At 34.8% G+C, this 12,827-nt stretch overlaps 1 protein-coding gene across 2 annotated transcripts in view; it reads right to left on the reverse strand.

Annotated features, from left to right (window-relative positions):
• Positions 1-12,827, reverse strand: part of ADGRA3 (adhesion G protein-coupled receptor A3) — a 61,556-nt gene that overhangs the window by 28,327 nt on the left and 20,402 nt on the right. For both annotated transcript variants that reach the window (XM_032108948.1, XM_032108949.1), the window contains exons 3-8: positions 11,380-11,451; positions 9,986-10,057; positions 9,019-9,090; positions 7,272-7,432; positions 6,202-6,415; positions 5,118-5,282 (exon numbers count right to left, since the gene is read on the reverse strand). In XM_032108948.1, coding sequence (XP_031964839.1) covers positions 5,118-5,282; positions 6,202-6,415; positions 7,272-7,432; positions 9,019-9,090; positions 9,986-10,057; positions 11,380-11,451 — 756 coding nt within the window. The remainder of the gene's footprint in view (positions 1-5,117; positions 5,283-6,201; positions 6,416-7,271; positions 7,433-9,018; positions 9,091-9,985; positions 10,058-11,379; positions 11,452-12,827) is intronic.

Consider the following 12,827-nt stretch of genomic DNA (forward strand, 5'->3'; position numbering starts at 1 on the left):
TACTAATTTTCAGGGTATACTGGAAGTTTTTTCTATCTTAAATTCCCATTTATTCTTCATCCGTTCCAACAGACCAATTGTAACATATTCAATAATGGTAGAAAGATACTTAGTTCAGGCCATTTTTACCATTACTTAAGTTTGGGCAAGAAGCAACAAAAAGATAGTTGCTGGTGGCATCCCTATATTGCACAGGTCATCGCAACAACCACAGAAGAATTCTAAGTTGGTAAGAGAACGAATGAAAAAGACTAGATGATAAATACAACAAACTAAACTAGGAAACAAGGACTTAAGTTTAACTACCTTTTATAACAGTGTTGGCATTACAGATCAGTTCTCTATATTGAAATGACATAATTTCATTAAGAAACGGAAACTTGTTATTATGACCATCACCAGAGTATCTGAATACTAGAAGCGACAGAAGATTATTTGGGTATCCAGCAGAGCCCAGCAAATATGCACTCACTCAGAGCCTCAGCAGCCACTTCAAGTAATTAAGAGAAGTGTCACCATCAACCAATACCAGAAAGGAAAACTTACGCAAGATTTGGTATCTTTGGAGGTAGTTAAAAGAAAGAAGAAAAAAAAATTTTAAATAATTAGCATGTATTTTAAATGCCTGGAATCATACTGAGGTATTCTAGAGAATGTAAATTAATTAAAAGAACAGTTATAGATTCTGCAATGGTAACATAAGTTTCTTACCATCTTTTTAACTGTAAAGAAGGCGGCAAAAGAAAGGACAAAAATCTTCCTCATAAAAAATTACTACAGCATTGTTGTGAATTGCCACAATTCCAGTAGTAATCTTAGTGCAATGTTACATGCACCTCAGCAAGCTAACAAAACATCAGATTGCATCGTGACTAGCCAACTCTGCTCATGGAGACAGCAAGTTATGCATCTGCTGGGAAGGGAGGGAGGGACACCAGGATACAATACATGTGCACTTATCCAAGTCTCTGAAATGTCACAAGGGACAAATTGAAATAAACTCTGACTCAACACAGACTGGAAAAACAAGTACAAAGATGAAATACTTCTGTGGTCCCAATTTTAATGTATTTATAATAAGCCTTCAGAGAATGAAGCCAAAAAGAAAACAGGCAGATGAGGACAACTAATTAATCAGCTGGCACAGCTGTTAGAAGACATGCAGGCCCACAAATACCTTGCATAATACACCCAAACCTCCACTTCTAGAATGCAGTCAGGTTTCCAGAAACACTGGCACTGGAGTACCAAAACATCATTTCCAAAACCATTTATCAGTGCTGAAATTTTTATATTAAGTTTCCACATCAAAGATGCTACTTTGAAAGGGGTATTTGTCTCTGTCTTTACAGTCTTCTAAAAGTTGTATTTTTCCAAAGCATTTTCAGTAAAAGTGTGGTCAGCTCAGTTTTTACTGAATGTATCACCTTACAGACTGAGTACCACATGACCTTGGAATAATTTAAGCTCTGTGGTCCCGACAGAGGTTGTATGACACAACCTCCAAGACAAATATTTTCACTGAAATATGGCACATGCTGTTCCTTTTCTCACTATTTGCATCTAGTGCTAACGAACTGCAAAAAGAGAAAACAGAGTTTCTCTCTGGTTTCTCAGACTAGGACTCAAATGCAACACAAGTTTTTCAGGAGAGCTTTAATTACTATGCTTCCAAACAAGTATTATTTCTAAGCTATATATATGTATATCTTCCAGAACTTCTGTAGCCATCAAACAGAAAAAAATGGAGAGCTTCAGTGTTTAACACTACTGCAAAAGTTATTAGATTATCACAAGGTTATTTGACTTTTCTCCCTCCTCTTATCTCCACTTTTCCTATTTTTATTACCCCCCTCTTTCATTATTGTCCTTTTATTGTCCCTGCTTTACATTCATCTCCCTACACAGCATTTTATCATCTTTTGCCATAATCTTCTCAAAAGAATACAAGCAATGACAGGTAGTCTTATAGTCTATGCTACCATTAGAACAAATTCAGATACGTACAGAAACATTTTACTGTTAAAAGTAATGTATTATTTGTATAGTGATTTAGATAGCTTTCTACTAAACCAGACATCAAAAGTGGGCAATTTAAAACTCAACAGCCTTGTGCCATAATCGCACATCACAAAAACAATACAAATGCACAGTGCCATGAAGAGAAACACTTTTGAGCAACAGTGTCCCTTTATCCTCCTTCCTCTCACACACACAAAACCCCTTGTGTAGGTACAAGTTTCTTTGCAGCCCAGTGGTGAATGAGATAGGGGAACTGATTTTAGCTTTAACTACATTTCCCTTATTCCCTAGTTTTGCTAAATGAATGTTAACTTGTACCATTCTTAGTCAAGAACTGTTTCCTCCCAATACCTATACGACATGAGCTAAAGAGGCATTCTCCAGTTTCCATGAAGCCAAGAGGACATCCTTCCAGCAGGGCTCAAAAGGTGACTAATGACATGAAATTCTTACCATACAAACAAAGGCTATGTAAGCTTGACTGTACTCTTAATTTCTTCTGAGTCTAAGCTTGAGTATCTTTCACAGTTTACCCAACTGCTAGCAGAAGTGCAAATTTGGCCTGTATTAACACTTATTTCATTACTTTATATAATTAGGTGCTCAAAATTTATCACATATACATGAGCGTAGACAGCTGGGTAGGACAAGATGGTTCATTTACGTTTAAGCACTTTAATTTCATTTCAGGGGAAAAGAAAAAGACAGACCGTGAGATTATAAAAGAATCCTTTCTTTCATACATATTAATTCTGTTTTGAAAGCACTCATTTCTTTAAAAGAACAGTAACTTTCAGTTACAATGAGTTCTTATATCATAATTTCATTAGCTTACAGATACTCCAGTCTTATTGCATTACATCTTAGTAATTCTCTAAATTCAGCATGATAATTACAGTTTTAAAATATATTACACCCAATGAGTAACAGTTTTCAAGAAGATCATTCTTATATTTAAGAAAGAATTCTATAACCTACCAGCATAAAATTATGTTAAACACAACAGTTAAAGGACTTATTGAGGCAGAAATATTTTAACATGCAAACTGTATTTTCATTTTAATAATTAGTTATAAAATACTCAGGGATATTACCTGAGTAAGACTTAGAATATTTAAATTAAAGGAAATAGATTCCATGATGAAGTTTTTGCCCTTTACAAACTATGCTGAACTAATACTGAGCCAAAGACACTGAAGACAAACACCTCCTTCGTTACTCTTTGCTATCCCATCTCTGCAGGGATAAAAATCTAGATGCCATTCTTGAAACACCTTCCAAGCTAAAATGACTAACCAGTTCCAACTAAAAAAACTATAAAATCAAATTCACCTAGGATCATTTACAGCCATCTGCTCAGAACCATTTTCTCACTAGTCAAAGCTTTATTTCCATATGCTCTCTAAGGTGAAAAATTACTCTTTACTATTACTCTACCCAAGCTACAAGTGGAAGTCTGCTATAGTAAACACAGACACAGTGAACTTTTTGATAAGTTGAACATTTCCTGAAATCTTATTTCTTTCTACTGAATTCCAGAGGGGGTAAATCCTATTACACTGAACAGTCACTGAACAGCACAGGTTAATTTAATGGAAAGCGCTTTGAAATAAGCCTTTACCATCTGTTTTCACCTCTAATGGCAAATCAAAGAAGAACAATTCACACTTGTATCATAAAAAAATGCATAAGTGATTTAAATAGATGTGTTCTTTAATGAATACAACCTGCATCTGTTTGACTTTCTTTGCCTTTTATCTAAAGCAGGAAGTTCTCCTTTTCTAATGTACTGCTTATCTCTGCAGTTGAAACCACCACAGTGTAAAAAGAGGACATGCACAAAGTTACTTAAATAAATAATTCTTTACAATGTGAAAGTTAAGCTCTTCAATAATTCTAAATTGCCTCTGTGCAGCAAGTGATCTTAACACTAGTTCCCTTTAATAATAGTTCCTCATACTCACCCTTCTCAAACTGTCCAAGTGATGACCATAAAGGAGATCAGGTTGGAACTAATGCTCTCAGCCAGGACTTAAAGTGAATTTTTGCTACAGCTGGAGGTCTTCTGCAACTGAAAGCTTGTTTTTGCCTCCCCCTAAAAACTATGTCCCTGCAACATGGTTTAACTTTACTTTTCCTTTCTTAATATAAAAGATATATGGTCTTAGATTTGTATACAAAGAAGATGACTTTAAAAACTCTAATGCACACAGGGAAAGGAAAAGTTTCTAACTGTAAACAAAAGACCAAGCAGAAGATCAACACAGCCAAGCAGCATAAGGAAAGTGAAATGAGTGGATAAAAGCAGTTTGTACAACAATAAGAAACCCTATGCACCATAGTGAACACAATGCTATTGCAGACACTAATTCTCAGTAGCAACTACTGCAGGGAGGTAAAACACAGAGTAGTCATAAAGTGAATTACCTTACATATAGAGAATCTACACAGAAGCTATCTGTTACAGCTGGCACCTCCAGGAGTAACGTGTTGTTAGAGTGACCAGCAGCAGAAAGATCAGAAAAGGGAAAACAGGTGAAGAGGTAAGAACAAAAGATAAAATACTCTGCAACACCCAACACAACGGAATATCACAGCTACCACTACAGTCCCAACAATCATTAAAAGGAAGCAGCACCATTCATATTGTTTACTCTAATACTCACAGGGGGGAAAAAAGATCCAAACTATATTGCGTATTTCTTATATAGTGATTTTGTCATATAGGAGCAGAAGGCTTTGAAAAAGGAGAATGATAACCTGGCAGAAAGCCCCCTGTCAGTATGTGGTCTAACTTGATCTTACAGGTAATCTACAGAAGTTTAACTATTCCAATAATTTCATTTATATATTTCAAATATCATAGCTTAGCTTCAGTATCTTTCAAGGATGTGTTACCAGGCTCAAAGTTTAACATTTCATAGGATAATTTCATGCACTTCTGTCAACACATAGTAATTTAGAACAGTTAAAAATCTATTACACACCATTTACAAGCAAGCATCCACATGGGCACCTCAAAAGCATAGAATCTTAGTTAGAAGCTAAATTAAATGGACTTTTCTTTAATCTGAAAAAAACCTGAGGTTACTAACCTGAAATCCCCCTTATTGTTCACAACCCTCTCTGGAGGGCAGTATTGTGCAGAACTTTCTAACACCACAATGTCTACTGTCCTTGTGTTATTCCCACGTCTGGTTTGTACATGACAACCCCAGTTTCCTGTGGAGCCAGCCTGAATGTTCGAGATTGTCAGCGCACTGGAAAGATAAATTAAACAAATAAAACCCAACATTTTTGCAATAAAATTTATATAAGCTTTCACCAAAAGATGAATTAAGTACAGAAAGACAATGGAAGAAACATCAAATTACATACAGCCATGAGTGATCTTACAAAACCAGAGCTATTTACATCTCCATGTACTGTAATTAACAGAGAAATATTTACTGTTCTTCAGGCTCTCAATTTTGCCAAGGTAGGAAACAAACAGAACAACCACAGGAAAAAGTCCCTAGACTTCAGAAAGAAGAGATGAGAAGTCCAAATTCCCCAAGTGTTGTCATTGCTATTCAACACAAAATTCTTAGCTGTTTAGAGAGGTTAGACTAAAATAAATTCCCAAATGCATAATTTGTTATAAACATTGAAGCTCTAATTTACTAATACAATTACAGGACATCTAACCACTGTAGATGCTGAATAAGTCAACAATTTGCTGCAGGCAGAATAAATTGAACTTACAGATCTCTGCTGGAGAACAATATTAACAACTGTGGTGTGCTCAAAATGGAGAGTAAAGAATCCATGAGTAATTCAGTTAAATGCCTTGTTTTCAACATTTTCATCATTTTAATATTCCATGAGAACAAATGTATCCTACTACAAACATATTTTAAATGAATGCATTGGGTAAAACTTGCAGAAAATTAAAACCCAACTGCAAGTTCCTCTAGCTAATCTACTATTTTAAGCATATAGCTTTGACTAGCCAAATCTCTAGACCTCCTTCCTCAAACTTCATCATTAATAGGAGATGTGTGAAGACTACTTCCCTGCTAGGGATGTTTCTGTGTACATGTTCACTCAGTGAGGACATGAGGACTACTTATGGAAATAGTCACTAAACCAGAGCAGAATGTAAGAAGTAGAAAATACATTTTCTCACTACGGATTCACCTTGCAATCAGTGAGCAGTTATGAATCATGTTTTTTTCAACAAAAATACCCTGGGACTCATCAGTTTCCACTATCTTCCCATCCTGATACCACAAGACTTGCATGTCTTGATCAATATATGAAGCCATACATTGGAAGGGTAGACTGTCTCCTTCAAAGACCACCTGACGATGAGATGGAGTCATATAGAAAGACGGTAATTCAAGTGGTGGTTCTAGAATTCAAGACATAAACCCACAATTAATAGCAAGAATCTGTTATATACCTAATTTTCAAAAGAGGAGAGAAATACACTAAGTGAGTATAAAGTTGTATCTGGCAAGATGTATACAAAAACTACATTTAATGCATCGGATACTGAAAAATACAAATTATCATTATGTTCTTTTTCAAAATGTGTATTCCTTTGATGTAATATATTTCAAAATTCTTTTACCAGCCCACATCTAAAAGAGTGGAAAATACAAATTAGAAGGAAAAACATATTTATGCATTTTAGTTCTTCCCAATTATTCACTAAGACTTCAAAATCACAGTAACATGTGAGTTTTTATTTTCATGGTTGGAATAATTCCAATACAAAAAAAAAAAGAAGGTAAGCAAGTTGGTCATGGTTTTGTCACAAAAAGAAGGCTAATCAAGAACAGAATTGCCATGCAGGAAAGTAACTCAAAAAATGAAGATCTTTTAACTTCAGAAATCTGGGGTTAAAATAGTTCACGTATTTGAAGTCAGACAGCTAGACCTAGGAAAGAAATTATCAGTTTCTAATTCCTCTTGTGAAATTTAGGTAAAGATCTCTGAAAAATACAGATAAGCAAGAAAAAGGAGTTTATCGCCTTTGTTACTACAAAATAACATCCACCACCATCAATTTATTTATTACTTCCAAAAGCTAGCAATACTGAATCACAACTAAAGATCGGCCTTTGAAAAGGAGGTACTATTACCACTGTCATCTAAGTGCTGAATTTTAGGGAAATGAAACAAAGCAAAAAAAGTCTGTTCACTAACATTAACAGAACATGGAATGCATTAGAAAATACATATCAGTTGTCAGGAGTGCTTACCACAGGTGAGAAGCTCCTGTTTAACACCAGTCACTGTCTGTGACTGAAGTGACTTGGGATAGGCACATTTAGTCTCACGTACAGTTATATTTCTTTCCTTTAACCACTGATGCATCCACAGTATGTTGCAATCACAAAGAAGATAATCAGTCTGAAATTCTCTGCAACAAAACACAGGTATTTACAGTGACAAACTGCAAAACTGCAAGGTCTGAAAGCTTGACATCAACAGCTGTGCAATGCCTCTCACTGTCACAGACACAAAGACATAAGCAGTCGAAGTCTACACTACTGTGGAGTTGCCTACCTCTACCTACTGGAAGTTATTCTAATCCTCCACAAGCTGTACTCTGAGAACAAAAGGACATACTCCCTGAGAAAAGGAATCCTCTCCATAAATATAAGGAGTATCTAATACTGGCACATGAAAAAATTCTAGTAATTTCTGTCATGGAGAGTGTTCACGCTACTTCAGGTGAGCAATAAGAAAGATTGCTTGAATATGCACCATCATAACCTAAGAAGAAACTTCATTGCTTCACTGTAGCAATCAAATGCTTTAGCAGTAAAATCAACAGAACTAAAAATAGCTCAACTATTTCTCTTTTCAAAAGCAGTATTCATACAATGTTATTCTGCTTCATATGAAAATCACAAGGTTTTTAATTGACTCACAGTCTTCTCTGTACTTTCAGTACTTCTGTACTTTCTACTAAAAAGCCATACCAAATACCCCATAGATGTTTGCTGAAGACGGCTAAATTAAGGGATTAATTAATTTTATCGGTTCAGAAATTAATATTTTATCTGTTTAGAAACAGATAAAAATGTACCAAAATATATGGCTATGTCTACACTGGTTTTTACCTCTACTGAAAACATTTTCTTTTTGTAGATGTCTAGAGGATAACACAACATCACAGGCAGAACACTTCAAACACTAAATCAACATTCCTGTGAAACCCCATTTGATGTTTGTTCACATGAATTCCTCCAGACAGATATTATTTTAATGGCAACCGTTATATCCAGGTTCTCTTGTCACATCTGTGGTGTTCTTGGACAGCAACCTTTATGCAGACAATTAAAATATCAGGAACAACAACTTATGAACAATTAAAGAGACGGAGGAGGGAAAGAAACATTCTTCTTTATAAACAAGAAATTAACTTGGTGTCAAATTCAGAAACCAAAGCTTTTGATAAAGCCCCAGTACAGTAAGCCAGCTGCCATGACTACCAGGGAAAAGCATAAGCTGATCATCAGCACTTATTTTTTAAATATAGTTTCTTTCTTGCACAAGATTACAATTCATGAAACCAAGAGAGAGCAAAATGACATGAGGTTGAAATGTTCCCATTGTTATGTGTAACAAAACTATACTGTTCACAAAGGACTAACATCTTGCTTAAAAGTATTTGTTCCCTCTGCTATAAAGGTGTCAAATGCTATTTATTTACTATAAATTAATAAATGACACATATAGAATAAAGCTTTTGGAAGCCCAAATGGGAGAAGAGCTTTGTTTCTTCAGAATAATGTAACAAATAGTGAGCAACTTTTGAAGGGGCTTTTATAAACACCCAAATACCCATATACATGCACTTGCCACGTGCTTATTCAGATATTGTTATGGGGATTAAAAGTAAAAATACAAAACTGTAGTACAAGCAAGTGTATATAAAATGGTTTTTTTTAAGAACACAAATGATCATGCAAATTAAGACCAGATGCAGCAAGTACTTACAGAGACTTTAGTGAACCAAGATGATCAAATGTTCCCTGCGTAAGTGTAGAAAACAGATTTCCAGAAAGATTCCTGAAAAATAAAAGTATGATTTGAACTCATGCTCAGACAACTGACATTTGAAATAGAAAAAACCCCTCTCTTCAAGATAACACTATGTTTAAAAGTTTTAAGTTACTATTATGACACTGTCATAGTTCAGAAGACTGTAAGAGTAATAATCAGGTCTCAATAGCCTAGCAAGATCTCCAAATAAACTGTTCTCTAACACTCCTGGTTTAGGTGAAGAATTTTAAGATTGGGAAAAAAAAAATTAAATGCAAAGACTTTACTTCCATTTAAAGCAAAAACTAGCACACGTTGAGCATAAATTTCAAGAATTGTAAAATTAATTTTGCTGTTCACGGTGAACTGATGTGTTCCTATTAACATGCTCTAGGAAGCATGTTCCATCTAACAGAATGCTTTTTAAAAATATTATCCATATCACTTTCTATATATCAGTGAAAGCACTGTGTGTAAGAAACTAACAACCAGGGCAAAGAAATATTCCATAATCATACGTGTTATCCTCTTAAAGTAAATGAATGACTTCAAAACATGCAAGACAGCCAGCAAAATATACTGACACCAATGCCACAGTAGCGAAGGCATAGATATTGAAAGAGTCTATAATGCTGAAATATTTTTTTGAAGAAAATATTTTGTACAGTCTGCTAGTCTCCCTCCCTGCTACACATTCTAAGAACTGGAAAACTGTTGCGAAGTCAACAGACCACTGAACAGCGTGGTTTGGGTTGGCCCCAACACTTGTTTTTACGCTTGCTACTGAGTAACAAACCACAACCATAGGCACTGGCTGTCTTTCAGTAGCACACTTAAATAAACTACTCCCCCTGAAACACAGAATGTTAACTGGCACAAGACTGAAACATAAGTGTATTTATATAGAACAAATTATACTTACAATCTAATAAGGTTTACAAGTCCTCTAAATATATCTGCATTCAGACAGCCTATTCGGTTATTAGTTAAGTCTCTATAAATAGAAAAAAGGAAAAATTGGAACAAACTGGTTTATTTCCAAATGAAATACAGCCTGCTAACAGAAGTATTTAAACAAAAATTCATGAGCAACAGATTACACCACATGTATATTTGGTCTTTTTCAAGAAAACCCACAAGGTATTGCTATATGGGTGTATACACATGCCCACAGACTCCTTAATCCATCTCTTAAGTAATTATAGTTTGTCCATATACAATTCAAAAAGTCTAGATTTACCAATAAATTTCTTTAAACAGGCTTGGCTTACACCCCTACCAAGTAAATTTTCGTATTTGTGTAGTATGTATATATGTGTGTGTATATATATATACACACACAGAGATACGTATCACTTGTTTTTTTAACATGTCAGAGACCTATACTAGTGCCTTAATGATACATAAAAAAAGACAACTTCTATAATTATACTTAGATAAATAGTTAAAAGTTATATATTTTTCAATATAGGTCTTGGATCAAATTGCCAAATATTCTTAAAGTAATAAAAATTAAGCTTGCAAGTATTAACAATCCAGAATTGGTGCTTCAGTTTTATTTTTAAGGTTTTCAGAAGTGCATTTACCAATACTCTTTCTTTTAAGTGAGCCAGATCATCTGATCAGTTACAAATGAACATATATACTCTAAAAATTTAAGAAAGAAACAGGGTGGAGGGAGGTAGTGGAAATTCACTAAGAATGAAAAGTTGTAAAAATATTCCAAAAATCTGAAGTGTTTTAAAAAAAGAAAGAAGAAAAAGAAAAGAAAAGCAATAATGCTGAATTTTTGTTTTTCAAGTTTCATGTGGTACAGAACTTTTACAGCCAAGGCATGAATCCCCCAAAAATATGTTAATGGGAATGTTGGCAAAACCTTCACTAAAGCAGCCCTAACAGTGCTGCAACTTCAGTGTAGTATTAATAGCAAGGGACTCCAGGTTCCATTGTAACCTTTGGAAAATAAAAATCATGAGTTTAACGTTCAACAAAACAAGATTTGATGGAATCAAAGCTCTGAACAAATATCCACCCAGTGATGCTTCAAGCCACTCAAATACAAAAAGAAAGGAGTAATACAAGAGACTGTCAGAACAAGTGAGACTGCCAAGCCACAAGCAGCAGATGTTCTTCAGTCGTAAGACTGAAAGCAAACTTTGTTTTATGCATGTGTGTGTATGTATTTAGACAGCATATATATTCAACTGTTAATATATAATAACTTTGCTGTCTAAACTTCCAGAAGCTCAGACTTACTCTCTCTGAGGAGATTTTTGTTTGTTCTGTTGAAACTGACTAGCCAAATATACTACTTACAGTCTTTTCAAAGATGAAAGCCCCAGAAAAGCTCCTGGATCTATGGTACTAATAAGATTGTTTTTAAGATCCCTGTGGAGAAAAATTAAGACATAACATTTACCATAAATAACACTTTAAAACAGATATAGTCATAAAGATATACCTAATTTGTCTCAATTTGCTTGAGAAACTCAAAAAAAACCCCACCCCAAACCCAACCCCCCAAAACAACCCAAAAAACAAAGAAACCCCCCAAAACCCCCAAAACAAAACACCAAAGGAAAACCCCAACAACACATTTTTATTTTCTCTAACATAGCATCTTTCAAAATTGGAAAAATCTGTATTTTAACAACAAGGAAGAATAGAAGCAGCATGTGTATTCCCTTAAACACTTTATCAGTTCGTATTACATGAAATGGTATAGAGTCAAAGATAATTTGCCACAGTGTGAACAAGTTATAGCTATGCAGGGAGAGACATTTGCTTATTACACAGTATGATACTGTCTAGCACAATGTTGACTTCTTTAGCCTATCCAATTTTCAATACTTCAGTAGTGCCCAACATCTACCAAAAAAAGCAAATCATGATCTTAAAAATACACCGAAGACACAACACTGAAAATTTCCACTTATGTTGCTGGCACAAAAGCAAAGCCCTAGCTGAAAATCCCAAATACAGCTGGTGAAAAAACTTCAGAGCAAATTTCTAAATCTTAAGTTTCCAGAGACTGCAAGGAGAAATGTAAACCACTAAACTGCTTTATTAATAGTACAAGTGATTTAGGAATTTTAACTCCTAACTTGAGATATTCTGCAGATACAGCTTAATTCAAAGGTCACAGAAAGCAGCTGACAACACCTGTACAGCCTTGAACAAACTTTATCACTGCACGACTGCTAAAATTACTTCCACCTCCCTAGTCACCCTAGATTTTTACTTTACTACTATCTGAAACTTCACAGGCACTTATTACTACACGTAAAGTTTCTCACTCCATAATATCCAAACTTCTACATTTGATAAGAAAAATAATACTTTCATTTAAAAACAGTGTTTGAATTTGCAAGAGTAGAAAAAATATCTCATACGTCTACCAAAACATTAATAATTCTGCCTGAAAGAGAACTGCCCAAGAGAATTACCTCTACCATCACATAGATATACATGAGTAAATCATAATTCATCCCAAGATTTCACAACAGCATTTCCTGAAGACAGATTAACAAATCATGGTACAAGAGACAGCGTCATGGCACACGTATCACACATGAATGCTATACCTAAACATTTTAAATACTTGGAAGTACTTTAAATTCACCTTGCAGTAAATTGGTTTTCATATACACACTTGTCTTATCTCAACTTTATTTCCTTCCCTTGCTATGGTGGCAGGAACTGCCAAGTACTTCCAACGCAGTAGTATCAGGAGCCTGAAGAACTGGTTCTTTCAGCAGGCATAT

This window comes from Corvus moneduloides, chromosome 5 (genome assembly GCF_009650955.1).
Source record: "Corvus moneduloides isolate bCorMon1 chromosome 5, bCorMon1.pri, whole genome shotgun sequence".
In the NCBI taxonomy this organism is placed as follows: domain Eukaryota; kingdom Metazoa; phylum Chordata; class Aves; order Passeriformes; family Corvidae; genus Corvus; species Corvus moneduloides.